General features: G+C 42.2%; 1 protein-coding gene across 1 annotated transcript in view; it reads right to left on the bottom strand.

Annotated features, from left to right (window-relative positions):
- Positions 1–25,943, bottom strand: part of OLFM3 (olfactomedin 3) — a 92,092-nt gene extending 66,149 nt beyond the window's left edge. The window contains exon 1 of the mRNA XM_005878532.2: positions 25,711–25,943. Within this exon, the coding sequence (XP_005878594.1) occupies positions 25,711–25,779 (69 nt within the window). The 5' untranslated portion in view covers positions 25,780–25,943. The remainder of the gene's footprint in view (positions 1–25,710) is intronic.
- Positions 25,944–25,949: the final 6 nt, after the last annotated feature.

Here is a 25,949-nt window from a genome sequence, read left to right as displayed (position 1 = left end):
CTTTCCTCTCCCCTCTGTTCTGTGGCAGTCATCCGCGCTCACTATAGGGCACCGCCCTTTGCAGTTCTGTTATTTTATGGACCTGCTGTGATTTTTTCCAATCACGACTAGACAATTGCCCGTCATAATTGGTAGCCACAGGGTGAACTGTGCTTTGATGAGTGCGGTAGAATATGAGGCCTGAAATTATTTTCTTCCCGCAGTGGGTGAGTGAATTACTGGAGAGTGCTCTTTGACTAACAGCACTGCGTTAGAAGGAGCCGCCGTTCCATCCGGGCTTTGTTCTTAGGAAAACAGAGGGAAAGGAAAACCAAGAGTGACCTTTTGTCTCCTGGCAATTAGACCTCGGTTTTCTCTTCAGTTCGGAGCAGCGGCTGCTGCAAACAGCTATTTACAGCTCTGATGCCTACACAGCACCTTCGGCCGGCATGGCCTGTGGATGTCTAAGCTCAGACACGCAGGGACCAGCAGCCCCTCAGCTTTCTGACCCGTGTCCCCGAGCGGGACCCTGGGTCCTTGGATGGTCTATAGATGTGTCAGCTCAGGAGGCTGCGGTCCCTCCTCATGTCTCAGTCAGACACGGACGGACTAGGTGTGGCTGAGAAGATATCTTGTAGATGTGACCAGAGTTTATCATCATTGACCTTAAGTAGGGAGGTTATTCCAGATAATCTGGGTGGGTCCGAATCGGTCAGCAGGGAAGGCCTTCCTTAAGCACAGAGCTGAGGCCTATCTGCGGGAGAACGTCCACCTGCCCGTCTGGGCGTGTCGGGCTGTCCTTCCTCACAGCACGTCCTACAGATTGCGGACCCGCTCCGTGACCATGTAAGATAATTATGCGCGATAAATCTCTTGCATACCTCCAATATTGACTGCCCCTGGACCCTCCATACATATGTCAACTGAGTAGAGCAATGGCTTCAGGTAATGCCTTAGTCCTTGAGAAATACCCAAACTCCACATAAGCGGTGACCCCATGTTAGAGGGGAACATAATTCCCTTGTAGTTTTCAAAATATTGAATGGGTCTGGATTGTAGATATCCCATTTTCTATTATTCTCACTTAACTTGCAAATAGATTATTATCAGTCTTAGTTATACTATTAAGTATAAAATATATAGGTATATGTATCTAAATCTATAAATCTATAGAACATCTATTATATATCCACATATATATCTGTATGTATAGATACACACACATATATATATCCTCAACATGTGTTTGCCTCAGAATGTCCCTGGAGAATAATTGCTAGTGTATGTTGGTAGATTTGATAACAGCATATCAAACTAAATTCATTTGCATCATGTCACTACCTTAAGCGTCTGACTGAGATAAACATTTTGCCGGGAATGGAACTTAGGCCGCCCAACATCCATTTTCATTGTTCTTAAGTAGTGAGGCTTTTGTTTTCTGATGTATACCAGTCAGCCCATTTGTATTGTTATTTTGAGCATCCAGCTGTCTTCCAAAGAAATAGGAGAAAGAGGAGGATGAGAAAGAGAATGAGAGGATGTGATTCCTTCTTCAAATACATGTATGTGAGGGAATTGGGTGAAACAGTGAATGGAAGGGAGATGTCTATTTTCCCGAAAATCCCAGAGGCAAAGGGACATAACTTCCATAGCAGAAGCAGCTTGCAAAGGCGTCAAGCAAGTCCGTAATGCTGGTCCTTCATTTGGTGCCACACCTTTAACTACACAGTCAAGAAAGGAAGTAGATAATAAAATTTCCTTCTGAGATTACCTGAGTCATCCCACCTCTATTTTTAAAGTAGCTCTACTTTGAAAGGCAGCGTTACAGAGATCATAAATGCCAATCCTTTACTCAATTAATTCTATATTCTTAGTTGTAATCTTGGCTCTACCTTCAAAATCTTTTAAAAATCAGGACCTTCTGCACACTTTGCCTGCCATTCCTCTGGACAAATCTGTATTAACACGCATTTCTATTTCTTGACCCCTACGTCCCCTTCAGATTCTGTTCTCTGCAAAGCAGAAGGAGAAACCCTTTAGAAGAAACGTTTGGATGAAATCACCCCTGTGTTAAAAGCCTCCGATGGCTGTGATTTTGCTGAGAATTGAGTCTGAATTCTGCTTACTATGTTTAAGACCCTTTGGGATCTGGTCCCGCTGACCTGCCTGCTCTCATCTCTGATCACTCTCCGCTCTCCCCCAAGCATGCTGGTCTTTTCGGTGTTCCTTGAACACACCAGCAGGACTCGCCACCAGACCCCTGTATCATTCTTTGTCCTGGGATGGGCACTCTTCTCACGTCCTTTGTATTTCTGCTCAAATGTCATTTTAGCAGAAAGATGCAGCATGACCTCAGTGTGTGAAATCCAGACCAGCTGACACCCTTCCCCCTTGATCTTGACCCAAATGGATTTCTCACGTGACCACCCTCTATTGCTACTGATACTATTTAGTTGTGTTTCTTTCTAATTGACCACCTCTGTCGACCGGAGTGTCCTCTGTAAGAACAAGGGCTTCGTCTGGGCTGTTCATTGCTCTGCCCCTCACAACAAGGTCAAGCTTAGAACAGGAACCCAGTGGATATTTATTGACTGAACAAGTAAATGAGTTTCCAATCTGCCACTTAGGCAACTTGGTCAAATTACATGAAAGCTCTGTGTTCCAGTTTCTTTCTTTGCCAAACGAGGAGAGAGGAAATCTTACTTGCAGGCTCTATTTTAGGGTCAATGACTGTCTATGACATGGAGATAGTTAAGCATACAGTAAGTCTTGATAGATGGGTTCTATTGCTATGACAGTGGGATCGGGAAATATTTGAATTAGCATAGTTTCATAGCACCTAATTTTTTCCCATTCTAAGTTGCTTAAAATGATAAAAATAATGACCACCACACATATATTTTGGAAGACCAAGTGAGACCAGTGAGTGAATTTTGAATTCGTAATTGTGAATTCTCTCTGAGGATTTATAACTTATTTTCACCGAAGTTTGTCTATCCATGCAGTGGGATAGAGACATAGGGAAATGGAGGTATTAATCTACATTTCTGGCAATGTGTGATTGTAAATGAGCCACAATGGTTTCTTTCCTATCTCAACATTCCAGGTGTGCACAGGCCTCATAACAAACTGGGGCCTGACTTAATGAATCTTTCACGATTGATTTGAGCTGGTCATCGGGATGATCAGACGTTGGCAGGGGTTCCTGCACCAGGAGGAGGTGACACACTCCTCACCAGGGCCTCGGAGTTCTGGAGGGTCTTGGCTTCTTCCTCCCCTACCCGACACTTAGTCACCCTCTGCAGCCGTTTATCTTGTCCAAAAGGAAAAGCCATCCAGGTTTGAGGCTGTAAAGGTGCCATTTCTTCAGCAAACATGCTCTGTTCTTGTCAGAGTTTGAAATACTCTGCATCTCTGAAGTGTTCAGTCAGATTGTACATTACAAGCTCTTCCAGTCTTTCACGTCACCAAAACCATTCAAACTCCACCCTCTTTGTCCCAAACAGCAAAAGGATTATCTTTGCTGAAGCAGATACCTACATTTTATGGGGACAATTGTTTTCCATTTTTCTATTTCTTCAGAGAAGGCAGATTGCAAATTGAGAGGTCTCCATTGGGACTGTTTCTTTGAAATAAAACTAAAATATGTAGATATTTAAATTTATTCAAGTGGTCTAAGATTTTAAATACCCAATATTTAGCTGGTTCATAGTATCTGTTTTGTTTTGTTTTTAACTTTCTCCCTGGTGGGGCACACATAGGTTTACAGTTGTGAGTACGTGAAACAGAGTTTATTCTTGTCTTATTATTAATTAATTATTGTATTATTTTCCATATGAACAACTGTATACCTATGTTTGCCCCACCTCATATCCTGTCCTTTTAAAAAAATGTTTTCTTTCATCAGTAAAAACCCTACAAAGACTGGAGAGGAGTGGAGAGGGAAGGGAAGTGGAGATGGAAAGGAAGTAAAGATGGTAAAGGAGGGTGTTGAGACTGACTTCCAGGCTTCTGGCTTGTTCAGTTGGATGGATAGTGACAGTCACAGGGGCAGAAACTATTAGGCCAAGCCCATGTTGGGGACTAGAAGTCCCTGGATGAATTTTCGGACATTATTAAATCTTAGGTACTTTAGACACATCTACAGGGAGCTGTCAAGTAGCTGTTGTAAATGATGGCTTAGAGCTCAGAGCAGAGTCTGGAAATATGACACATTAATTAGCTAGCTGGCTAATTAAAAATAGCATCCCGGTGTTTGAATTGATTTACTGAAAAATGATTGATATTGAAAATTTATGAGACCTTATCTGTGTCAGGGGTAAAAGACGGCTAAACTAATTCCATCTTTTTAAGAGCCCATAATCTACTCAGAGAGGCATTTACACATATGCAAAACACATAGGTAGTTTACTTAGCCATGTTGTAAGTGTCAGACTGGAGGTTTAAACCAAACGCCAGAAGACCACAGGGAAGGAGGTGAATAATTCTGTTGGGTAGATGAGTCTGCAACATAAGGGTTAGAAGGTGGAACAGAAGTTCTGAAACTGTAGCTGGGTCTTGGTAGAGCAGCGAGCAATGTCATTCTCAACTGAGCGAGCAAAGGGAGTGCCTTCACAGAGGCACTAGCTCATGTCAACCTTTTGGGGGAATATGAGCAGGTGGGTGATGTTTCTCCTGCTTCTCTGGTTGCTGGGAGGAGGAACCTTTCAGAGCACTACCCATGGGCTTTTCTCTTTCCGACCATCTTCCCACTTTGCAGTTCAACCAGTTTTCTTATCATCATGAAATTAGGTTGATAAGCTTCTAGACTCAATTATTTCCTTTCATTGTCTGCACTTAATGTCTTCGTAAGTATCTTGTGGTTTTAGACAGTCTCATTGTGTCCAATACAAAAGGCCCATGTAGTGCTCTGAGAGGCGTGCCCTCAGAGCAGCTGGTTTCAGAAGGCAATCCATGCCCTCCTGGTCAGGTAAGACATGGAGGTGTGCACCCGCAGGGCAGCTCCAGCGCTAATCACCCTCTTGAAAATCTGTTGTTCCAGACCTGAGGCAGCTCGATCCAGCTGTGGTTTCAGACCTGACGCAGCTCAATCCAGCTGTGGTTTCAGACCTGATGCAGCTCAATCCAGCTGTTGTTCCAGACCTGAGGCAGCTGGATCCAGCTGTTGTTTCAGACTCGGAGTTTCTACTCCAAGTGCAGGAAGTAAAGCCGTTTACTTGGTGTTTTGGTTGCTGTTTTGGTGTTGGTGTTTTGTGGAGGATGTTTGGAGAGCACTTAGACTGGAATACCCAACTAATGCTCTTCACACGGGCGCCAGAGACAGTGCCGACCAGAGGCAAGTAGATTAAGAAACAGCGAAGGGCAGTATGAAAGCTACCCAATCAACTGAATGCAAATGAAAATCACCAACTTCGCAGGAAACCATACAGAGGAACTCATAGGTCACAAATGTAAAAATCCGCCCAGTAGTGTGGCTCAGTGGATGAGCATTGACCTATGAACCAGGATGTCACAGTTCGATTCCTTGTCAGGGTACATGCCCGGATTTCGGACTTGATCCCCAGTAGAGAGAGTGAAGGAGGCAGCCAATCAATGATTCTCATCATTGATGTTTCTCTCTCTCTCCTTCTCCCTTCCTTTCTGAAATCAGTAAAACTATATTTTATAAAATGTAAAAATCCAACCCGATTTTCTGTTAGAGCATAACTTAAAAATCGAATTGTCCCTAATTTTATTGCCAAGTGTGGCTGAGATAATGCATATGACTTGCTATGGCACCAAAAAATGGCTACAGAAACGAAAGAGTAGTTAATACTTAAGTTTCATGGACTCTCTCTCTTTTCCCTTTGAAATTTAAGAAAATCATAAAGGCTTGATGTTACATAAATGAGGTCTCTCTGGGAAGAAGCTGAGTAATTAGGAAGAGAAAGGATCACATTGTGGGTTCTTAAAAGGGTAGAGACTATTAACATGGACAAATCACCAGTTCCAAGCATCATCTATCAAGAAATGGTAAGGAAGTGAGAATGGAAATTGGAGAAACTTTAGACAACACTTTCTTCTTAACTGTGTTTAATGCAGGAAATGTCCCAGGGGAGAGGAAAGATGGTAACACAATGCTTGCATTTAACCAACAACCAGATCAAATGTGAGCGCCCAGCAGGAAGGGAGATAGTGACTATGGAATTAGGCGGTGATTGATAGGGCTAAATGAATGAGTGTTGTCACATTCAGGTGACAGCATTGGTGGCCAATGGTTTAGATCAGCCGTGCGGCCCGTTTGAAATGAATAAAACTAAAAAAAAAAAAAAGACCGTACCCTTTTATGTAATGATGTTTACTTTGAATTTATATTAGTTCACACAAACACTCCATCCATGCTTTTGTTCCGGCCCTCCGGTTCAGTTTAAGAACCCATTGTGGCCCTCGAGTCAAAAAGTTTGCCCACCCCTGGTTTAGATTGTTTCATTCAGGAGGTGGCATTGGTGGTCGAAGGGTTTAGATGACCTGTTGTGCCTTGGATTTTTGAGCCTGCAGCAGCCAACCCGATTTCCCTGAAACATGGACACTTTTAAAAGTTTGATGGGAAAAACAGATTTTATACTCTATTTAATACTGACAATTTGAACTACATGTTAATTTTATGTACTGCTTTTATTAGCTTGGAATTTTTTTATTGAATTTCTTATTAAAAAATCGTTACAGTTTTAGTACGCGGATACACTCTTCCGTTTATGTAGCCCGTCGTAATGGATTGCATTTTTCACAGTGGACCTTCGCCACGCTGTTAAGTAGTAGGCATGCCTGATGTTACTGGTCCCCTTTTACTCAGAGAAAATGGGCTCAGACAGGTCTGATGGTTTTCCCAACTCAGACAACTTATCGGTGTTAATATCAAGATGATCCTACCAATCCAGAGTCCTTTTGGAAGACTGCATTATAGATCTTGGGGTCAGCAGAGCATAAAGATGACATGCATCTCAGGTTTTCCTCAGGACGTCAGCTCTTTCTCATCCCAAGTTCAGAATGTGGCCCCATTTGCGCGCTCTGGGCAGGCACTGGAGGTTGGATTGGGAGAAGACATAGGAGGATTCCTGGCTAAGATCTATGGGCAGGAGAGGATTTTTGGAGAAAAGCGATTTTTAAAAATCTTGAATAGAGCATGCATCATCTTTTAATTAACTTGAGAATGAAAATTTGGATAAGGTGGTTATAAAGTTTTCTACCAATACGATAGCCCCAGGAGGTGCTCTGGACCCCGAGGCTACAATGTGTACTGCTTTTTTTTTTTACAGCAATACTGCAGAAATAAATTTTGTTTACTGTCCATTATGCTAGGAGTTAGAAATGTAAAGCTGAACTAGATAGGTCTTAGATTTCAAAACCACACCCTTCTAAATTCCCAGTGCATCCTTCCTTCCTTCCTTCCTCCCATCCCACCCCCCTCCTTTTGCTTTTTAAAGCTCTGTTGACTTGGGAGGCATTTTGGTGGGAAGAGACTGCACAAATGGGATGCACTGCCATCAAGAATTAGACTAATGGGTGTACTTTACCAAGCACTTGGGCACTCCCAGCACTGTGCTGGGCTTATGAAACATTCACAGCAACCCTGTCAGTGGTACCTAAATATCATCATTTCTTCATGCAGAACATTAGACTTAGAGAGGTTAGCTGATTGGTCCAGAGTTGGGAGTTTGAATCAAGATCAGTCTCCATTGTGTTGCAATTCAGAAATTAGACATTTACAAAGGTTGCCTCGCGAGATAGAAAGGCGGGCCAGTCTCGGACAAGGCTAGATGGCTGCTGAGTCACGACCTTCTAGGATGGTCTTAATCTCTGTTAGTTGCTTGGAGTTCAGAATCTGGTCATCAGTTTTTTTAAGCTTAGAAACCCAGTCTTATTAGTACTAGAATGGATTGAACTATTGTTTGCTGATAAGAGTTAACCAAATTCACAAGAGACTAACATATGTAACAAAAAATGAAAATTCACAATTTCCCATGAGAACTATGACAAGTGGATTGTATGTTTGCATCCAATAACTATCAAAATTTGCTTCAAGCAAAGGAAATCAAAGCAAGAAAGACTTAGTCAGTAATTCAAGTAACACCAGTGTATGTACCGGTAAGTCTCTACAGAGGTTACTAAAAGTATTGTAACATGATACCTGGATTCTTGAAGAACCCTGTGTTCTGCAAAACTGTGTATCCTATATAATAAAAGCCTAATATGCTAAATGTTCAACTGTTCCTTAGACCGTTTGACCAGTTGCTATGATGCGCACTGACCACCAGGGGGGCAGACGTAACCACCGGTGGGTTAGCTTGCTGCTGGGGTCAGGCCGATCGGGACTGGGCGGGATGGGCTGGACAAGCCCTGGACGAATAGTGCAGCAGGCCCCTAGTTAAAAATAACAGTGCTTATGGGGACAATGGGGTTGGGACGACACCCCAAACCTACATAATTGTGTATCCAAAGCACTAACAAAAATTGGTACCCAGAGTGCTTACTTAGGGAGGCAGCTCACAGTGGCTGGAATTTGCACCATGAATGACCATAAACACCAAAAGCAGCAGAGCATACCTGCTGACTGATGGCCTGGGCCACGCAGATACGGCGCAGTGGTATATATGTGCCCAGGGTGATGGGAACTACCACTTGGGGCAGGAAAATGGTCAAGAAGGATGAAGGTTGTAGGATTAAAATGGGAGCTGCCGCACAGGGCAAAGATTTTGAAGGGAAGCAAAAAAAGAAAGGTGATATTTCTGGAGAATTAGCTATTAAATCAGGCACATTTATTACAGCCCGAGTTGGCAGTACAACTCCTGGCAAAAGCGTGTCAGAGGTTTCAGTGTAAAACTCCTATTAGAAGCAGTTATTGTATAAAATTAGCCACTCAGAACTCGGAGCATCCGCGCCATCTGGCAGACGCGCACCAGCCCAGATGTCCCGTGTCTGTGCCGCAGAGCTGAGAGTCACTGGGTATCACACCAAAACCCATAAATATCTCATTCTGGGGAAGAGCTCAGGTAGTGTTGATAGTTTCAATGTGCTTTCTTATTAGTGCAGATAACACAACATATGAATTTAGAGTACTCCCTCGCTCCACTATAACCCTAATCCGCATGTACTATAGCGGCACCTGCATTTTTGTTTTGTTTTTAATTCCCACCCCAAGATATGTTTTATTGAATTTTAGAGAGAGTGGAAGAGAGAGAGAGGGAGAGACAGAAACATTGATGTGAGAGAGAAACTTCACTCGGTTGCTTCCTGTACACGCCTCAACCAGGGATCGAACTGCAACCTAGGTATGTGCCCTGACCAGGAATCGAACCTGCAACGCTTTGGTATATGAGACAATGCTCCAACCAGCTGAGCTGCCCGACCAGGGAGGCACCTGTTCTTAAGGTGCACTCCAGGTCCATGCTCCACCCCCTCCTCCTGCATGTGTTTGGGGGAGAGGCCTTATCTGGGCAATGGAAGGTACTGGCAGGACATCAGGAGCCGGAGGAAAGCAAAGTCGATATATTTGTTTCTCTAACTCTCTACCTTTACCCCAAGTCTCAGTTTATTTGGGGTGAACCTCTCCCGCAGGTGTGTCTCTCCATTCGGGTAACTGCTAGGCTCGGGGTAGTAGCTGCTTGCTTTGGTTACAGGGCAATGTACCATCTCTTGGTTTCTCCCAGGCAAACAGTTGCTGTTTGGGACAGTGGTGTGGATATTGTCAGATGACATTCAGATGAATATTTAAAGTGACACAGCACACCTCCCCAGTCCCATGGCCAGAAAGGACTGCCCACACACATGATTTTAATCTTTAAAATGAATTTGAGCTTATTATCTATGTACCGATGCTTTCAACTATGGGACCACAAGCATTATTCTCTAGATATTAAAGAATCAATAGTAAAAGCATGTTTAAAGCCTTTATGTTTTTGAAATACGTCATTTTTGCTGTAGATGGAGGCGTTCACAAGGTATCTGAAATAATTTGCTTCCCCTGGTGGCTTTCTGACTTGAGGTCCTTCCCCCCTCCCTGCCAAAAAAAAAAAAAAATAATAATAATATCACGGTTTCTTGAGGATAAAAATGGCTCCTTTTTTGTCACTTGTGACCACTGGCACAGAAAATGCAAACCACTTATTATTACTGTTTGCAAAAACCACAAGGAACACCAGTATTTGAGATAAGAGATTGCTATTCCATAGGGATGGAGGTTATCAAAAGCACGAGGAAGACAGCAGAACGCACCTCATTGCATAGAGGGCACGGTCTCCAGTGAAAACATGTAGAGCACAAGAGGCAGCACAACACACAAATGTGGAGAGCTGGAAAAGGAGGGGCCACAACATGTAAAAACGACAGAAAGAGCATTTAAAAAATCAACAGAGGAAGGGAAGTCCTGGAGGAATGAGAGGCAAGCTTTAAGGATTTGCTACGTGTTCACAAAAGCATTGTCGGAGTTTAATGGACATCTTTAGATTCCAGTGGGGCATTTTAAGCTCTTTGAAAAATTAATAAGGAGAGGACAGAACCAAGATTGAGGTAGAAGTCCCCTGAACACGAGGACACGATAGAGTCAATGTGCAATGAGTGACTTGTGTTTGGCCTTCTCATTCAGCTTTTAAAATAAATGTACCCACTATGTACTCATAGTTGCATGTGGCTCCGTTTCCTGGTTAAGTCCCAGTAAGGGACTCTGACCCGGGGGTACTTGCAGGCAAGTCCCAGGCACCCAGGTGCACCGCAGGGCCATCTGCTCACTGGAGGGCTGCCCAGCACTGGGCGGACGCACTGGTTGTGAGCTGCACCCACGCCTTTTCCCTCTTGTAAAAAGCACACATGGAGAGGGGTTACGTAATCGGTAGCCTAAAAAAAGAGACAGTCACACACAGACAAAGGTACTAATACCAACAATAGATTAGCTATCGGGCTATAATTGGTGTTAGCATCTGTATTGATTGTCCCTGTCTTACTGTGTTCGAGATACTGCCAGGAAATATCCTATTCTATGCTTCCCCAAACAGTCTTATGTTTTGCTTTATCCTGAAGTTATCCTATATAATAAAAGGGTAATGTGCAAATTGACCCTGATGGCAGAACGACCAGAACAACCGCTCGACCAGTCATTATGAGACACACTGACCACCTCTCAATCCCTTCCCCCAGCCGGCAGACTCCCATCACCTGATGGCGAATCAGGAACTGGGGGTGGGGCCGGCTGCCAGCAGCCAGGGAAGATGGCCCTCATCGCAGGCCAGGACTAGGGACCATACCCGTGCATAAATTTCATGCGCCGGGCCTCTTGTTTATATATAAGTAAACTGAGGCAGTTACCTATAGCAGTGTACATCCCTAGCCCCTGGACAGTCTGATTTGACATTGGTATATAGGGTGTCTCTCCAAAATGTATACACACACTTTGAATAATTATAAAGGCAGTGTTTATTAAAATACATTTCAGTTTCAAAATTGAGCTATCAGCTGTTAAAGTGTGTATCCATTTTGGGGGACACCCTGTATTTAAACAACTTCCCCTGAATTATTTGCTCTCAAAAATGCTTTCAGTAAAAACTGGGTAACAATAAACTAGCAATTTCACTTTCTGGAAAACTCAGTGGTGGTTATACAAACTATATGTATTAACAATTGTGCTAGGACTAGAATTAACATCTTTTACCGGAATGGAAGAGTCCAAAGGATTTGAAATTAAGTAACATTCATTTGGGAGTTTCAGTCAAGGGGGTTCCCTCATCCTCAATATTTTTCCTGTAACAATGGAAAGTTCTCAGATGATCCATGGACTGATTTTATTCTCTTCTGGCATTTTGAATGACTCTTAGTTCTTGGAGATACCTTATGTTGCTAAAGAGCTGGACCACAAGTCAACTGAAGTTTACATCTGTTTGTATTTCTCTTTCCCTTGAGCATTTACTAGGATTCTGGATAAATACCAAATGGGGCATGATTACAAAAAGCATAGCAAATTGGAACACAATTCTTAGCAAAAGATTTGTTGAACTGAAAAGCATCTCTGAATTGGAAGGGACTTTAGGGGCCATTTGTTCATCCAATTGTATTCTACTTGGTGGGAAAGAATTTTCAACACCAACCCATCACATTCAAGAGATGAGAGAAGATCTGTCAGGGAGTAAAGACAGAACATAGAAAAATGCCTCCTTCCACCCCCATTTGTTAACCCTCATGGTAAATCACTGGTTTTCTTTAAAACATAGTTGGGCTGTCGATTTATTCCCACAGATGTAGCCTTTTCTGTTTTGAAGGGTCATTGTTGCTTTCATTTTCTTATAGTTCCTTAAATATAAATACTTTCACATCAGTGTTCCAGAGATAATCAAAAACTTTGAAAGGAAGGGGTCAGGAGCAGGTAGAGAGTTCTGAAAGGAATATTTTTTTTTAATTTTCATACTAGAGGCCCAGTGCATGGATTCGTGCACCAGTGGGGTCCCTCAGCCTGGCCTGTGGGGATCAGGCCAAAACTGATCTCTGGGGTCTGGGATGTTGGTGAAGCAGATTCGGGGCTGACGGTGCCCCAGCAGCAACCTAATACATGGTCAATTCCGTGAGGAATCAGGCTCTTTCCTCTACTGGTCGGAGCATCTGCCCCCTGGTGGTCATTGCACATCATAGCTACCAGACAAATGGTCAAATGGTAGGACAGTTGCTTAGGCTTTTATATATAGGTAGACTAGAGGCCCGGTGCACGAGTTGGGGCCTTCCGGTTGCTATCCAGAGATAATCAAAAACTTTGAAAGGAAGGGGTCAGAAGCAGGTAGAGAATTCTGAAAGGAATATTTTTTTTTTATTTTCATACTAGAGGCCCAGTGCATGGATTCGTGCACCAGTGGGGTCCCTCAGCCTGGCCTGTGGGGATCAGCCAAAACTGAATCTCTGGGGTCTGGGATGTTGGTGAAGCAGATTCGGGGCTGACGGTGCCCCAGCAGCAACCTAATACATGGTCAATTCCGTGAGGAATCAGGCTCTTTCCTCTACTGGTCGAAGCATCTGCCCCCTGGTGGTCATTGCACATCATAGCTACCAGACAAATGGTCAAATGGTAGGACAGTTGCTTAGGCTTTTATATATAGGTAGACTAGAGGCCCGGTGCACGAGTTGGGGCCTTCCGGTTGCTAGCTGGGGCCTTCCTTCTGGCTGCTGGCTAGGGCCTTCATTTATTCCATGCCACCCCCTGGTGGTCAACATACATCATAGCGAGTTATCGAACTTGCGGTCTCCTGGTCGAACTCCCAAGGGGACACTTTGCATATTAGCCTTTTATATATATAGATGGCATTCTGGAATGATGGGAAATTGGAAAAGATGAGCCAAATGAGTGGTGTCAGGTTATACAAATAGCACATTAGGTAAGAACTAGGAAGTATGGCACACACAGTATATTTTAAACACTAATTTACTGAAAAATAAGCTGCCATTTATCTAAATGCCAGGCAGTGTACTTGATGGTTCAAAATGTCACTTTATTTAAACTTCACATAGACCCAGAAGGGAGGTCTTATGTTCCCTGTTTTATTACTGAGAACCACATGATTTCACATAGAAGTAACATGCTTCAAGCAAGACAAGTGATTTATTATAATTTCAATCAAGAAATGTTATTTATTGCATTTTTTGTCATTTGTACCATATACTAATTGTGACAGAGGTCAAATACGATGAGGGTTTGTTTGTTTTTGCATAAAAGCCAGAAAGGAAGAAAAGAAGCAAGTGAAGAAGGAAATGAGCTTTCTTAGTGTAAACTGAATTTTCATGGGAAATTTAAATCATCCATGTTCACTTAATGGACAAGATAATTTGAAAGTCATCTCATCTGTTTTTACAATGAAGTCTAACAACCTCTATTAGGCTTCACTTTTCAAATACATTTGTAGGACAAACTTAGCTTATTATGTGATTTGGAAATAAGAGGCATTTAAAAATATTTTGTAGCTCATGCTGTTCACTTCTATAATTAACATAATTCGTTTGGATGGTTGAGATTTACTCTAGTAGTTTTCAGATGAAACTTTCCCTCCTTCACATGCACACACACGCGTATACACGCATGCGCACACACACACAGGCACATGCTTTGATTTTTCTATTTCCAGACTCTTAGTTCAATGCCAGTGTTATAGTAGCTCACACATTCCTTTTACTCCCTTTTAATGTCATCCCATAGCAAGGGAAATGAGAAGCATGTGAGTCACATAAATCTTTTTTTTTCTTGCTTTTGTCTCATAAAACTAAACTTAACATTTTTCTTCTTTTACGTCTGTTGGATGATTAGAAAGACCTCATATAATAGATTGAGAGCTGTACGTGTGAGCCATATCTCCTTAGGCATATTCTGGACACAAATAAATTGCTAAGTATAACAAACTACAGATTTCTTTTCATTAATACAGCACATTGAAGTAAGATTTTCTTTTGATCTCAGGATTAATTGCAAAAACAGGAACCCAGTTTTTCCTGTGCGGCTTTGGTGGGGCTGAAATGATATATTCTCTTGGACATGGGAAGTTGCTGTTTGGCACTGATAACCCCATGTCAGTCAGCATACAACTTTGTTATATTGCTTTAAAAATTCTCAGAGTAGAGTTTTGCTTAATATGGTTAAAATATACAATCCCACTGGCTGTCAGCCCACCCTTCTTTCCTCGTTACATGACACTAGAGGCCCGATGCACAAAATTCATGCAAGAGTAGGCCTTCACAGCCATGGCAGCTGCCTGGATCCCTCCCTCACAGCCACGGCAGCTGCAGCCCTGGCTTAGTCCGGAAGGACATCTGGTCTAATTAGCATATTACACTTTTATTATTATAGATTGATTTCCAAGACTCAATGGATGAGTCCTTCCTCTAGTAGGATGTGACTTCTTAGTTAAATGAAGCCCAGGGTGAGGGGATGGGGAGTGATACACCTTTCCACTGTCTATTCTAATCTGGAGAAATTCGAAAGATACAGGAAAGATCTTTCACCATCCTCCCCAAGTGATGTGGGTGTCATGTTAATTGGTGATTGGCCCAGACTTCATAACAGACTTACAGTAATCATTCTTTGATCTTTGTTGTAACGTGGCTATCCATTTCATGCAGTTTGAACTTTGGGGCTACAATTTTAACATTATAATAGAATTTTATTGCAATTTTGAATGAAGAGAAGAAAGAAAACGTGAAAAAGGAAGGAAGAAAAGAAGGCAGAGAAAAATTAAGAAAGGCAAAAAAGGAAATTTCTCTTAATCCAAAATGAATAAATTTACATAATTAAAAAACCCACTTGTCAATAAAATTTGAAATCAGTATGCAATCTGAGTAACAGTTTGAGGTGATGCCAAATTCTAGGCCAACTTAACCAAGTCAGGATTATCTTGTAACTCAATGAAGATATAGTAGAAGGTCTTTTATTTGAGTGAAACCATTCCAACCACAAATTTGCTATCAAAGGATAACAATAGTTTTAGTAATTGAGTAAAACTTTTCATATATGATGGTGGTGATACAATCCACAATGTAAAACATCTTCAGTCATGACTTTCATGGGAGCCCAATGAGCATGATGTGCATGAGGCAGAGACACATAATCACAGTGATATCATAGGGCTCTTGTGTTAAGATACGTGTTGGGATTCTTCTCAGTAATTTATGTTCTGATTATTAAAATAGGTAGTGGTTACAAAGCTACCTAGGTGGATAGAGATGAGGATAGGTATATAGATAAAATACAGAGATACTTAGATATATAGCTATATATATGTACATACATATGTATGTATACATTTAAATCTGTATTGTTGAAACTATTACATAGGTCCTCCTTTGAGACTTCTTGCCTTTTAATGGGCTACTCCTTCTTCCCTTCACTGTCAAACTGATCTTCCTTTAAGAATCACCTGACCCAGGAAATGTTCTTTTATGCCCCCGTAGATGTCCATTGCCTCTCCCCTGCTTGCCTCCTAGACAAGTCTCTGTTGTAGAGCAGCATACAGCATTACGATAGTAAGTATACCTGTATGAGTCCTCCAGTAGAAAGTGCTAAGGGCTTTGGAGAGTAATAACTGTGACTCCTTAAAAATTCTCTTATTTCTAACTCCAACCACAGTGCCAGGCATGAGCATTTGTTGAAAAAACTATTACAGTATGACTGTCAATGGACGCCTCTATCACAGGTGATAATTACGATCATTGGGAATCATCCGTTTTTTGGACTAATTATTTTCTTTACATTGCAAATTGTTGTAAAGCTAAGAACAAATCTCTGTTATTTTAAATTAAATAAGTAAACACAACAACCCAACATTTCCCCCTCTACTGCACACGAAAGGGGGTGACTCCGGCTCGTCTTTTATGGAATGTCGCCGAGCCCTCATCGTGTTTGACGGCACTTTTATTGTGCATCATGCCTTGGTTCTCTCAACGAAATTGCTTTCATCTGAAGACATGCCAATGCCTTCGGCGGATCAGATTTGACTGATGAAAAAGAAGGAGCCGTCACCGTCATTTTACTGAATCAGAGCAGCCAATTTATTTGTATTTTCACTGTCGATTACTAATCCAGTATAAACATTTGACATGCAATGCTTTCAGAAGTCCCATGCTGGCAAGTCAGTGAAATGACAACCACTTAGATGGATGGTGAAGTTCTCTAGGCAGACCTTACCTAACAAAAACAACAAAAGACTCACTGCATCTTACAGATATCACCTAGGGAACACTGTACCCTGTCAGGTAAATCAATTAGAATTATGTGGAATTTAATTAGTCTTTAATAAGCAATTTTTATTTCTATTTAGCCTATCTTACTTTATAATTTTTAGACCACACTGTACCAGGTATGGTCTCTTAAATCTTAATATCGACAAACAGGGACAGTGCTGTTATTTGGCTAACTTACATTCTGTGCTTATTTGCACATTAATTACTATCATCTAGATCAGCGATTTTCAACCAGTGTACCGTGAGAATTTTTAAAACATGCAATACCCGACTAATCATAGGCGCTGACCTCTTTTCTCTTAGATTGTCGGATAAAAAAATGTCAACAGCCAACACATCAATGTTGGTGTGACTGAATCACAATTATACCAGTTTTTTCATCAAATCACCAAAAAAGAAAGAAAGAAAGAAATTTTTTGTTGTGCTGCAGAATTTTAGTAATTAGTGACAAGTGGCCATAAACTTAGTGGTTTAAAGCAACACAAGTTTGGTATCTTACAGTCTGGAGGGCAGAAATCTGAACTAAGTCTTGTGACGTTAAAATCAGTGTCAGCGAGGCTGTATTTCTTTCTGAAGGCTTTAGAGAATCCGTTTTCTTGGCTTTCCAATGTCTAGAGGCAGCCCACATCCCTTGGCTTTAGGCCCCTTCCTCCATCTTTTAGGTGTTTCTCTATGTCTACTAGAGGCAGCCCACATCCCTTGGCTTTAGGCCCCTTCATCTTTTAGGTGTTTCTCTATGTCTGATTCTGTAGAACAATTTAGTGAGTTGCCTAAAGCCATAGAACTGGACATCTGAAGATCTGATGCTAAGGCCCTGCTTTCCTCCTAATTTAGTACTCTGTCCAGTTTCCTCATTATTCTATAATTTACCCCGATTTGGTATGGTTTCTCTCTTTATCTTCATTTTGCATGTTAAGGTAACATTAATTAGGTTGAGTCCCTTGAGCGGCAGCTTTTCCAGAAGCAATGATTACATACAAATGGACAGAATACAATGAGGTTTCTATTGCCTCTCCATGTGCAAAATTGAGATGCAAGAAAAGAAAGGAAAAGGACCTGGTTAATGCCTTTATTTATGCCTTTTCCTTCCTTCTAGTTCTTCTTACTAAAAGACATTCAACATTCATGAACTAATTAGAGGCCTTGTTCTAAAACTGAATGCCAACACAACAGTTAGTAATAGAAGGGTAACCAGGTCTCAGATGAATGAATACAGTCAGTGTGTGTGTGTGTGTGTGTGTGTGTGTGTGTGTGTGGTTGGTTGGTAGGGAGAATAATCTTCACTTGCGATGCTTCAATACACATTGCCAGAGGTTATGCCCCATCTCTAAAAGCTTCAACCCATCCCCTACATGTAAACAAATACTTATCTCCCCTCAACCCTTCTTTTTCTTTTAACTATCTTTTGTTCACATCTGAGATGCACATCATAAGCTTGTTTAGTTTATAATTCCATAACTTCTTCAAGTATTACTCCACTTTGTTTTAGGATGAATATTTGGACATGGAATCTTTTCTTGCTTTGACGGATGGCTGGGGGTGGGGGGAGCTCATGATGCTTTGCTGCTTATGAGAGAGACTGAGTAAATTCAGTCCATCGCATGCCCGGTTTTGAGCCATCACGTGACAATGGCTACCTCTTTGGCATGAGCTTCTAATGCCCTATATGCTTCCTCCTGCATATCCCCAGGGTGCTTTAAGGTAGATGGCAATCACACTGCCATCCTTTCACTCTCTGACGTGGTCTAGCACTCAGCTTGTTGTCAAGAGTAGAATATATCTGTAGCAGGATGTAAATAATCAATGATACCGCCAATAAAAAGTCTCTAGTGGGTCCCGAGCCATACAGTATTTCAGCTTGTTCCGTACTGGGGCGACAGGCACTAAAGATGTAGTCATCCTGCCACAAAGTACATGGAGGTGTAAAAAGACTCGCCATCGGTGCTAATTCCCCGAGCAGCCATTGACGCCCATCCTTCCCGGAAGTGACGGTGTCTTGTAAGGCAGTGTTTCACCAGGGACACTTCGGTGAAATGTCCTCTGTTTGAGGCATCCTGGCATCTGGGCTTGTGTCCTCCAGGAATGCTGGTTAATCATCATGGGATAACGCGTCTGAATCACCGTCAATGTAGTTTGAAAAAGAAAAAGAATCATCTCCTCCAAGTATGCCCTCTCTCGGGGGTTATCTCGGTAGCTGTTTGCTTGAGATGGTGAAACAATTTTATTGCTGACATTTCTTGTCAGAGCATTTTAAGCTACAAAGTTAATTATTAAAATTCTGAATTTTGGATTATATTTAGAAGTTGGAATTCAGATAAATCTAACTCCACTGTACCTATGTTTGCTTTTAATCATTGGGTGTCATTCTCTAAGGTGGGGGTGTGCTCATATAGCAATGCCTTACAAATCCAGAACCGATATTACTTTTTCTGTGGTACTAGTGTAAGAATGTCTACTGAGAGTATAATTTCAACAGGATATTTTACATCCTTAAAAAAATAGCCCAGTCACTAAAAAAAGAGATAAATACAGATAACATTCTAATTTTTCCAATAAGGCAAGACATGGCATCCAATAAAGGTTGTGAAACAGTTAGTACTCATTAATATTCAAACTTATAAGCTGTGCAAACAAAATGGATACATCCATACAGCAAAGAATACGAGGATAAGATGAACTTTGCCACAGAGTGCCATGAAACACAGCAAGTAATTCACAAGAGGATCAAGGTCATCGCATCCCAGAGTTACCAGATGCAAACAATAGCACTAAGGATGGTGAAGGAAGACAGGAAAGTAATAAAAAAAATGTAAAAAGGCATAATCTTGCAGCATTCTTCAAGACAAATGGCCTGATAGGATCATTTTAAGCCCTTGAAACCAAGATTCTTAAAATCAGTCTTTCTTCTCTTCTCTGTTTATTTGGTATGAAGGGAGCCTGGGCCAAAACCAGAGCTTATTTCCATGCATCAGTTATTGCAGAATTTTAAGTGTTTTAGTGCTTCCTTGACTTCATCTGTCCATTCAACGTTGCTTGTTAAAAATCTTACCTGAGCCCGGCCTGTGTGGCTCAGGGGTTGAGCATCAACTCATGAACCAGGAGGTCATAGTTTGATTTCAGTTCAGGGGACATGCCTGGGTTGCAGGCTCGATCCCCAGCAGGGGGCATTCGGAAGGCAGCCGATCAATGATTCTCTCTCATCATTGATGTTTCTATCTCTTTCTCCCTTCCTCTGTAAAATCAATAAAAACATATTTTTAAAGAAATCTGATCTGAATAGACACTGTGCTAGTTGCTAGGCAGGGAAGAATAAGATGATGATCAAGTCCCAGAGCCTGCCCTCAGCTACAGTATAATGCAGCCGGGGAGACACAATACATTCAACATCCGATTAAATATAAGAAAGGGATACGTATGATAAGAGTGACTAGAAATAGAATATTTTGCAAACTTGGGGGGGGGGAAGGAAATCCACTTCAGGCTGTTCATTGAACACCTGCTCTGTCAGACACAGTGCCAGGGGCTGCAGGTGCGAAGACAAAGCACGATTCTTTTCTGGTAGGAGTTCTTAGTTTATCAGCGTCACCTCCTCTCAAGTGTGAGGAGTGTCAGGGAAGGATAGACGGGGGAAGTGATATTTGCGTTGCATTTAAAATGTAGGTAGACTTTCGACATATGGAGAAGCGGAAAGAGCTTCCCAGGGAGAGGCAAGAGCAGGAACACCAGCATCTGGGATCCTCCTTCTGAACTCATTTCTGTGCTTCCGAAAGCTTGCCCTGACAATGACAGAAGGCACAGCTTTGCGATGGATGCTTCACAACACCTTATTTTTAAAGCAAAAAAAGAGATAAATGTTCCTAGAAAACGACTTTTAATAGTCTCAACACTTTTGAGTACTTTTATTAGCAAAATTACTGGCATTATCGCTAGAGATGGTCTAAAGCTGTTCCTGTGTCTTGGACAGCCCTCCCTTAAAGAAATTTCAGCGAGTAAGAAAAATAAGGCAAATCTCACTATAGCATGGCAAGTAGTTTTGAGATAATACATTTCTTAAATATTAGTTGTTCATGAGTAAGGTCTATCCTAGACATTATATAGCTGCTCTCATCTACTTTTTACCCTTCATATTATCTACATGGGTTGAACTCAGAGAAGAATCAACTTACTGTTTTTTTATCTTATTTTTGTATTGAATTTACTGGGGTGGAAAGGATGAACTAGATCTCCGGGGCCTCTTCTCTAAGGGCACTAATTCCATTCATGAGGGACCCATCCTCAGGACCGAATCACCCCAAAGGCCTCATATCTTAATACCATCACCTTGGACAGTAGGTCGACATATGAGTTGTGGGGGAGGGGGAGGTGCAGAGTCGGTCATTCTAAAGTTTAACAAAGAAATTTTAAGAACAGGTAGACCCCTCGTCTTCCAGGCGCGGGCACTGAGATCACACCTTTCCCAGAGTCACTCACGGATGTGTCATCTTGGCGGCAAAGGAGGGAAGAGACACGAGGGACCAACTGCACCCTGCTTTCCCTCTCAGTGGAGCATCAATAAATGGTCCCAATAACATTTTTCTTAAAGAGAATAATTGCAAAATACAGGAAATAATAATTTTACAATAAAGGAAAGCAGTACAAGTTTAACCTTTTCAAGTTGCCAAGAGAAAGAGGGGAAAAAAGAATAATTACTTTCTGCAAAGTACAAATGTAATAGGATCCAGGAGGATGGGAGAAAATGAGAGTAGAAAACTCATTTGCTCTTTCAAAACATGGGTGGGCTGCACTGAGCTCTGGCTTCCTGCCACATCAGGGTTCGCTGGGGAACCCTGTAGGCCTCACCACGTGCCCTCCATCCATACTTGCTGTTCCGATTTGAGTCGATCCCGCGGTAGAGAGGATCTCCCTCGCACACAGTGGGTTCAGGAGAAGAGAGACCATTTAAGGCCCATTTTAAAGGAGACTGGTACCCACCTCGGTTCATTTCTCGTGCTGCTCTTGCTTTCTATCAATTTCATTACAAAAGGGTCGGAACTTTAACCAGGTGTGTGTACAAAGTCACCTCTAGCCATTGCAAGTCTGATGATTGTCTTTTGCAAATTCTCTAACACGAAGGCACTGAGACACGGTGTATTACATTGCGAAGCCCTTAGCAGTATAATGATTGCAGAGCTCTCAGCTCCCGTCATGTTTATATGGCTTCAAAGCAACTGTCTGGTGTAAGGCGAGTCCTAAGTGGCTGGGTTCTTTTGTTCAGAAAGAGCAGTTTGTGCCTGAAGATTATTGCCGAGTCATGGTTACGGTTCAGGTCTGTAATGGGAGTGAGGACCACGGTGGGAAGTTCTTCCATCTATTTCCAGGCGAGAAGATAATGAATGCGCCCTCCGTCTGAGCATGCTGGGCATTCTGTAAGGTAGTTTTCACACCAGTCTGACTGCCTAAAGCTCACGGGCCCTGCCACGTGTGACGGTGGCCACTGGTACTCAAGTGTTGGCCTCGGGTGTAAATTTTCTCTTGGAAACGTGTGTGGCCCTGTTTGCATCCTCCTTTCTTCTGAGTTCAGCCTCGCAGAGCAGAGAAATGCGTGGCTGTGATGAACGGCAGCTACTATTTTATCATCACATTCAAATAATGGTCTGCCAAAACTCTTATAAGGAGCAAGGCTCACTTTCTTACTCTCAAGGTCATTACTGGACTCATTTCCTTCCCTTGAAAAGCACAGAGATGCCATCTAGCAGCTGCCCTCGGCAATTTCCTGCACACAAACCGTCCTTTCTCTCTAAAAGCAACAACTGAATTCCAGCAAGCTTTCACTTTCTAAAAGAACTTGTCGAGAGCAGGGTGGTTTGGCGCATAGCCTGTACTTCAGACGCTCCATCACAAATGGAATTAATTAATATCTCCTCAATAGGCAAAGTGATAGACCCATGAGTTCTAAATGGAACTGGAAACTCGTTAATACGATTTTAATTAAGAAAACATAATTCTCATCATTTTCCTGAGAGGAAAATTGATCGTCTGTCTGCATAAAAATACAAATAATTAGCGGTGAATTGCCTTCCTTTGTCGAAAGAAAATAGTGATCTTGCCAATTTTCTGATGTATTAAATGAGAGGAAAGAAAGTAATCAGTACATGCTGAAAGTGAGTTCATCCTATCAATCTCGAGATTTGGGCATTTTTTTAAAAAACAATTTAAAGATAAAATTGAGTTTCAAGTGACTTATCTTACCATAAGATGGCGATACTTAAGCACTTTATAAGATGTCATATAAGATCTATAAGTTTCAATCTCAGGTAAAATGATGATAAACATTAATATTACATAGTGTTTATGAAATGGAACTGGTAATGTTAGAAAGCCTTTTTGTTTCCGGGTAAATTCATATACAGTGTGCACCCTCTAAGATTTAGATTTCCAACATTTAGCATATGTGGTATAATGCTACACATAAAAAAATCTCCATTTTAAGAGCTCTTCTGGTTTGTCAGTGTATCCATGTGTGAACATACATATGCTTACTATAAACATAAAGGTAATCACATACTTGAATAAATTTATTACTTGCATAAATTTATTTAAAAATGTTATTATGAAATATGTCAGTCCTAACATTAGTGTTAACAAACCAGCTGCTTAAAAGTACCGTGCATCCAAGTGTCATCACATAATTATTACTTATTTGTCCCAAAACTGTGATCTTGCGTGGTGTTATTGGATTTTTAATTGCAGTTTTACTAAGCATAATTTGCACTATCAATATTAATTTTATTAAGTAAACCCTTAAGTAGTTAGTATAATAATGAATAAAATTTGAGAAAATTCCTAGGTTATAACCTGATTGACGATTACTTTGAGAATTGAATGGTGCCACTCATGATGGGAGATGGGGTGGGGTGATGGTTTGGCGATCAACGATAGTTGGATAAAACATACAAAAGTAGCTTTTATTCGCCTTTTAAGCAGTGTTTTTCTCCCCCTGTCCAGAACCGTTTATGAACATGTGGATATTCTCTCTAATGTCCTATGTGGCATAGAACACGTGGCCGTCTTCTCCTCTTTGCACACTGAGGGGCAGTATCTAGAAGCTGAAAAGGACAGTTTGAAAAGTTAATGTGTGTGCCTTTCCTCCCTGAATGTCTCACTCATTTGTACCAAACCGCCACAGTTAAATCTACGAGAAGTTTCATATTGTCCAACACCCAGCAATAAGCTTATTAATACTAGAAAAGCTCATCTTGACTAAAAGTGGATCATTTATTTGGAGGAATCATCTCAATATTTAACAGAAGCTTTTCTTTGTTTATATATTAATGTGAGAAAGAACAGAGGACAAAGAAGTGAAGATACTTATGCATTAAAGATACCAGAGAAATCTCACATGAGTTCATTTTTAAAGAATGCCAGAACTCGCTTTAAGTCAAGTGATTTTTTCCCCCCTGCAGTAATTCGGTGAGTAGGTTCAGTTTTAAAAAGCATTTTACTAAGAATATTTCGAGTGAGGTACATAATGGAATGCATTTACAAGTTTTAACCAACATAATATAGTGGTGTCACTGTAGGTCCAGAGGCAAAAAGAAAAATAAGACTTCGAAAATGTAAAAATAAAGCCCACACTTTTTAGTTAGATGTAGCATGCTTTAACGCTGTCCATGAAGATCACTGAGGTGGAATTCACACTGAAGATTTCAGAGACAATATGACCACAACCAGAGCTTTAAGATAAAATGATTTGATTCTCATCAGGTCTCTCTAAACACGGGAAGAACACACAAGTAATTACGAGTCTCTAGGACGTGACTCTAACTTTTCACTATGCGCTACATTGGGCCTAGAAATATGGTCAGCCACAGTATTAGATCATGCTTGGTTACACCTTAATTAGTTCTTATTCAGTTATGAAAAGAAAATTAATCTCTCTCCACCACCGAGATGATGGAAAGCTTTAAATAAATAACTCCCCAATATCCTCCAATACAGCTTTCAGTGGCTGTAACATGGCATCATCTGTCCGGTTGTGTCAAATTGCTCTTGGCCAGTTAAACAAGTGACATCATTTTAAAAATTGTAACTCTTGCTCTTTTTTTTTAAAAATCAGACGCCTGATTTCTTATGTAGTATAATTAAGATGATCGTACAATGCTGACGCTCTCAAATTCTCTCACTTTATCATCAAGACTTTCCTCATTCGCCGCTGCAAGCCTTTCTCCGGATTTTCCTGCCTTTTTATAACAAGGGCTCAGCGTTCACCCCGGTGGCCGGAGCTGGCTGATTTTCAGAGTTCGACAGCCAGGCGACCCCGCAGCCTTCCCAGGACTCTCCCTCCTGCCTCTGATCACCCGTGATCAGAACTTGCTGGGCCCTCTCATCCCTCCATGAACAGAAAGCAGCAGAGGAACCCCAGCCCCGTTCACCCACGCCTGCCTCCCGGCCGAGGGGGCCAGAGTCCGCCTCGGCCGCTGTGCCCTGCGTGTTGCAGGCAGCAGCGCCAGTGTTTTCGGCCACAAACCGCAGCACGTCTGCCAGGGGAGTGTTCCTCGCCGGGATCCGCTGGGGAAAACACACAGCCCTCCTCCGCTTTCAACAAAGAAACGGCTCCGCTCACCGGCTCCTCATCCGTGTTTACAAATTGCATGGTTTCCGCCGCTGACTCCCTGGCATTACCCCCGCGACTCCCCAACAGCACCTTAGCGCCCGGACCCAGAATGAGCCTGTTCCCCCCGAGAGCCGCATTGCCCGCTGCCCATCCTCATTCCCTTCGCGCCTGGTCCCTCCCCCCTTCCCGGACTCTACCTCGAGGCGCTATTCCTCCTTGGCAGGCAGTTCACCTTGTTATCTACCACCCAAGCCACGGGCAAACGCTGGGCATCACAAGGTAGCCCGGACAGCCGTCTTGCATGCCTTTTTTTGGGGGGCGGGGGGGTATGTATTTGCATTTTTGGTCGGTTGGTTTCCTATTGCACCTTGATTTCAAGCCAAGAGTTAACATATCGCGCATACCTGGGAAGGACCGAATCCAGCCAGCAGCGACAGCAGCAGCAGATTGAGCAGGTGCGCCGTCGCCTGCATCCTGCCCGGGGTTGGGTGCCGCCTCTTCACTCTCTCTTCTGTCGCCGCTCCAGTGTCACTGCGGAGACCGAGACCTTCCCCTCCCGTTGCACTTTCCGCCCGCGGGTCAGAGCCGCGCGGAGACCGAGGCAGCGGCAGCCCCAGCAGCCGCCCTGGGGGGCGATCATTCC

The sequence above is a fragment of the Myotis brandtii genome, unplaced genomic scaffold (genome assembly GCF_000412655.1).
Source record: "Myotis brandtii unplaced genomic scaffold, ASM41265v1 scaffold565, whole genome shotgun sequence".
Classification (NCBI taxonomy): domain Eukaryota; kingdom Metazoa; phylum Chordata; class Mammalia; order Chiroptera; family Vespertilionidae; genus Myotis; species Myotis brandtii.
This window is presented reverse-complemented; position numbering and strand designations above follow the sequence as displayed.